Genomic DNA, 5,454 nt, shown 5'->3' on the forward strand with positions numbered 1-5,454 from the left:
TTTTAAGATATATTGTTTTATTTTTTTGTTCATAAGTAAACTAAAAGTTTAAAGACTAGTATAAAATTGTGCTATTTAAATCCTAGATAAAATCCACTTGTGTTGGGTTTATTTTGGAATGAGCTCAATTATTTTTAAAACCGAATAAACCGCATTATGAAACCGAACCGAACAAAACCGAAACCGAAAATAACCGAATTACAAACCGGTCGGTTTTGGTTATGTTTTTTCCAACCGATGGTTAGGTCGGATTGGGAATTTGGGCCCGAAAACCGATCCAACCCAACCGATGTCCACCCCTAGTATTCTATACCAAAAGAGGAGGACACATATCATACCAAATGACAATCAAAGTTAACTTGTAGGGTGATGGATCATGCGAAGTATACACATTGAGTTTAGGGATATGCAAAAAAAAAATCAATAATACTTAACCAAATTAATATCCAAGTTGGTCCAATTTTTAAAATCCAACCCAAATTTAAAATTAAAAATTGGTTATCCATTTCTGAAAAAATAAAATAAAAACCGAAACCATAATATAATATGGATCCGATATTACATACCCAAATATTCTTCCTCTCTCCCCTTTTTTTTCATACTCCCTAATCATCCATCTCTTTTCATGAGTCTTTGAACCCTAATCCTAGTTTGCATCATAATCCCCAAAATCACAATTATGGGTTTAATCTAAATAATTTTGAAATCGACCAATATTAGCCATAGCTTTTTTTAATTTCTGAATGAAATTGTTCTTGTTGTTATTCTGGTTTGTTTAATGGTCTTCATTGTTGGGATTAAGAACCTCTCTTTGATATTGTTGTTGAGATGAGGGTTTTTGCTGAAGAATTGTTTGTCTCTTGGATGAATTTGGAGAGAAAATTAAATGAATGTTATAAAAAGGAAATAGATGAGTTTTGAGATAGGAGCCATAGATGATGGGAAAGCAGAATAAATAATGTGATTTGGAGTGATGAGTTTTGATTTTGGAATTGTTAAAAGTTCTAAATTTCTTAATTATTTTTCACAGATTTTTAAGATTTATAGCTGAGATTAGATCCAAGTGCTTATGTATTAGAAGCAATTGATTAGCTAACTCAACCGCACAACAACATAACAACATGTGCTTATGTATTAGTAGGTCCAATTATAAGAACTCTTATTTATGTTTTTCTAATTATAATTTATGTTATTTTATTTATAATGTACATAATTTTGGTTTGAAAATGTAATCCTCTATTTGAAGAGATATTTAATCCAGATAATTAATTTTATTATAGAAAATTGATTAAAATAAGTTTATTAAATAATCGATTAAAGTAAAAAATCAGAAAAAAAACTAGAAAAAAAAATATTTTTGATATAATTGATTATGAGAAACTAGTTTTAAAATTGATTCATATATAAAACTGGTTTTAGAATTGGTTAAAATAAAAATTAACTTTTGGTAGGAACCGGTTTTGAACCGAACCGAGCCAAATATAAAACCAATTTTAAAAAATAAATCGGTTTTAGTAAATCATTTCTAAAAACCGAACCAAATTATATATATGGTTTGGTTCGGATTGGTTTAAGAACCATGCACACCCCTGGACGCAGTAATCCGAGAAGACGAAGATGAAGCAGAAGAAGCAAAACCACCCTTCATAGGACCAAGAAAACAAGGTACCCCATAACTCGTCATCCTCATTAGCAGATATAGTTTAAACATTAGGCCATTTAACTCTTCCTTTCATATAAGCACCATGACCTTTATTGTTATACTCGTAAAAAATACATGTGTCAGGTAAATGCATTTTCCTTCCATGCTTGGTAACCTTCAGGAAGAAAGATGTCATCTATGACTGAAACCATCAACAAGTTTTTCGGATTCATCGGATAAATGCCTCCTGTTAAGATCACTTGGAACATGACCAAAATCGTCAAGTAATTCAGAAACAGAATTAATCATGTCTATAGCATTATTGCTTAAATTCATAGAATTGCTCAAAATCTGAGCCATTCTCTGACTAGCTTTTATGTCTACTTTCTCAAAAGCATCCAAACATGTCTGTTGATCTGAAAGGGTAGCAGCCATCCAAACTTGAAGATCGAAAACAAAGTCACTCAACCTATTGAAATCAAATGTGTCTAATTCACCAACAGATTTATTAACTGCATCAACAGCATTATCCATTACTTCGTCGCAAATTCGCATAGCTTCTTCCGACCTTTTGTCTTTTACCAATTCCTTATAAAGAACTGGATTGTCTATGTGTTTCTGTAACTCCACCGCGTCTGCAATGAGTGCGTTTTTTATACTATCTTTTATGTTTATTGTTCCATTAAACAAACTTCCTAGTTTCGTGTTACATTTATCAGGGTCTGATAGACAAAGACTTTCAACATCCCTTTGTGTGCTAGATGTTTTTCCATTTTGTTCTCCTGGTCCTCCAAGGCCGCCCGCCGCATCAGTTCCGACCACAGTGATAAGAAGAATGTAAAAGACACCAACAAATGTAAACCTTTGCTTCTGATTATCACACGCTCCTCCCATATTTCTATGAAAATACTATTAGTATTAATTTTTGTATTAAACTATATATAATATTTTTTTCTATAGTGTGTTTCAAATTCCCTGTAGGGATAGCTCTATCTTCTCCATTTGTGATTTTGATTCTATATATGCACACGCATTGACTTAACTTTACCAGAAAATGTTCCCTTGTTAAACGGATGACATTAGCTGAAATTTAGTAATTCACCAATTTTGGCATTTCATTGTTGAGTGATGGCTATAATAGCCAAATATTTGAGGATGATATTCAAAGTGTCAAATCTAATCAACTTTATATTTAGATGTTCAACCGTGCACTGCGTTGATATGTTTTTTCCCCTCGTTTTATAAGGCACATGATTAGATTTATCCCTTAAATATATGTATTTATTTTATCATACATATTTTATTAGCCAACTAAAGATGACCGCTGGAATAACTATCAGCCCATTTATTTAATTATTTTAGATTAGAAATGTGAAGGATAATAAAAGTAAAAAGTCAAATTCAAACAACATCAAATTCGTATCCGGAAGCAAAGTCCACCATATAAGGTCTTCGATGGCCGATGAAGAGGTCTACCTATAATGTTAGGACTATAATTTCCAGGTCAGTAAAATCGGAGAGAATGAATTTATAAGTATGTGATGAATTGTACCTTGATGTGACGTAGAGTCACACATATATAAGAATGAAGATTATAAGGAATTGGATTCTCACCTGACCGACAAGACTCTAACTCTAAATTTTTGAGAGTGAAGAGAGAGTTGTTGAAAAAAAAAACAAGTGTTAAAGATGAGAGAGTGTAAAATGATGAGAGAGATACGAACAAAAAGGGAGTATGATAGAGGGCTGCACAGAAACGGCAACAAATGATCCAAATTTTGATTATAACCGCCTCTAGTGAACGCGACACCCTATACGGAGGACCATTGGATGGATTCCAACGGTTGGGATGAGGGTGGTGCCTGACTTTAGTGCTGGATCCCTAGTGAGATAGTACATATGTTCGCCAACTTGAATGGACGGAACATTGGATTGCGCCTTCGAATTGGGCCAATCATATTAGATAATTTGGAGAATCTGAAACAGTTGCACCCCAATTTCTTACTATCGCACATGCAACAAGGACTATTGTTGTGGAATTGTTGAGAGCGGACTCAAGGGGGTTCCGCTCTAAAGTGTTGCAACCTTTGGAAGAACTTTTCGGGCAAAGATACTTATGATGAGTTTAGTGGGAGTTGATGGTCTTGAGAATATGTGCATTAAATGTTTGTCATGTTAGTGAAACATTACTTTGAGGAGGATTTACATGCGGTCTTATGTACCTAGGTAGGGAGGCGTCGCTCTTACTGTGTTTGAGTCTACTCGAATATTGTTACACAATCGAGATCACATATGAGCCTTTGATTGTACCTTTTAATATTTCCTTGATTCCTGACCAAATATCCTGACGCCACTGGTTGCCTATATATCGAGGGAGTGGATTAAATTCCTCCTTTAATTTTATTTGCTTAAGAATGTTAATCGATATTTTCTTCCTCGCCATTTTCGAAATCCAACATCATTTTGTGTTCTTTGAGTATTTGATTCAAGAACATTTCAAATATTTAAAATCTGTTTTGATCACCAAGTGTGTGATGACAACTGTTTGTAATAGAAAGTTGTGTGCTTTCTAAAAAGTGTTTGAAATAGAAAGTGATGCACTCATAAAAAAAATTGAAAAATTCTTAAGAAAATAAAAGACAAAGGAAATTAGTCAAAGAAAAGCATCAACCTGAAGAAAGAAAGTTACTCGTTTTGAATGTAGAAGAAGCGGTCATGTCAAAAGTTAGTGTTCTAATCTTTAAAATAAGATCACAGTCAACAACAAGAAGGATAGGAAATCAAAAATAGCATATGTGGCATGACAAGACAATGAAGTGAGTTAATCTTCAGATGAAGAACAAACAAACATGGAATTAATAATTTCACACAATTCTGATAATAAAGAAAACGAGGTTAGTGATCTTGAACAATCTTATGATGAATTACATAATGCTTTCCTTGAATTACATGCAAAATATTTAAAACTTTCTAGAATAAGTTCAAAATAAAACACAAAATATTTCTAGAAAGTAAGGCTAACGACATGAAAGTGGAATTACACAAAGCAAAAAATTCAGCATGTAAAATAAATGTGAAACACCTGAATCAAAAATTGTTGAATTGAACAAAGTCTTAAAGAAATATGAGAAATGACAAAGTGGTTTAGAAAGTGTGATAAGAAAACAAAGACGATTTAATGATAAATGTGGGCTTAGATACTCTAAAGTTGATAAATCAAATACAAGTAAAACTATCTTTGTTAAATCTAGCAATAGATTCAACAATGAAGAATCAAATAAAGTGCAAGTTATAATTTATTCTAAGAAGGCCTATGTTAAAACCATTATTATTTATTTTAAAAAAATCATTTCTTTAATTCTACATATTTTTATGGCAATACAAAAGGTCATATCTCTAATTCTTTCTATATAAGAAATTTTGGTTTTCCTGATGGTGAGTATGTATGGGTAAGAAAAGAAACTAACCTAAAATAACCTAAAGAATATTGGGTACCTAGTAAGTATTATTGATTGTTTCTTGTAGGTACTTGGAAACCATGTGTTAAAATATTAAATTAAGATTGGTTGTTCAAGATACAATACGATCATATGTAATGTTAAGATTAAAGTTTCATTTGATTGAAGACAAATTGAAAAGATTGACACTTTCAAAGAGTATCTCATTGCTATCAATATAATCACTTTAGAAGAGCATCAATATTGATATCAACGTTGACATCAATTTATTATGAAGAAATTAAATACTTTAATATATAATGTATCTTTTCCATATACTACTTTACTTTGGATTTTACTCTTTTTATTTTTGAT

General features: G+C 31.8%; 1 protein-coding gene across 1 annotated transcript; it reads right to left on the minus strand.

Annotated features, from left to right (window-relative positions):
- Positions 1-1,834: 1,834 nt before the first annotated feature.
- On the minus strand, positions 1,835-2,536 carry LOC127108991 (probable pectinesterase/pectinesterase inhibitor 58). Its single transcript, XM_051046031.1, has one exon. The coding sequence runs from the start codon at positions 2,534-2,536 to the stop codon at positions 1,835-1,837; it is 702 nt and encodes a 233-aa protein (XP_050901988.1).
- Positions 2,537-5,454: the final 2,918 nt, after the last annotated feature.

The sequence above is a fragment of the Lathyrus oleraceus genome, chromosome 1 (assembly GCF_024323335.1).
Source record: "Lathyrus oleraceus cultivar Zhongwan6 chromosome 1, CAAS_Psat_ZW6_1.0, whole genome shotgun sequence".
Taxonomy (NCBI): domain Eukaryota; kingdom Viridiplantae; phylum Streptophyta; class Magnoliopsida; order Fabales; family Fabaceae; genus Lathyrus; species Lathyrus oleraceus.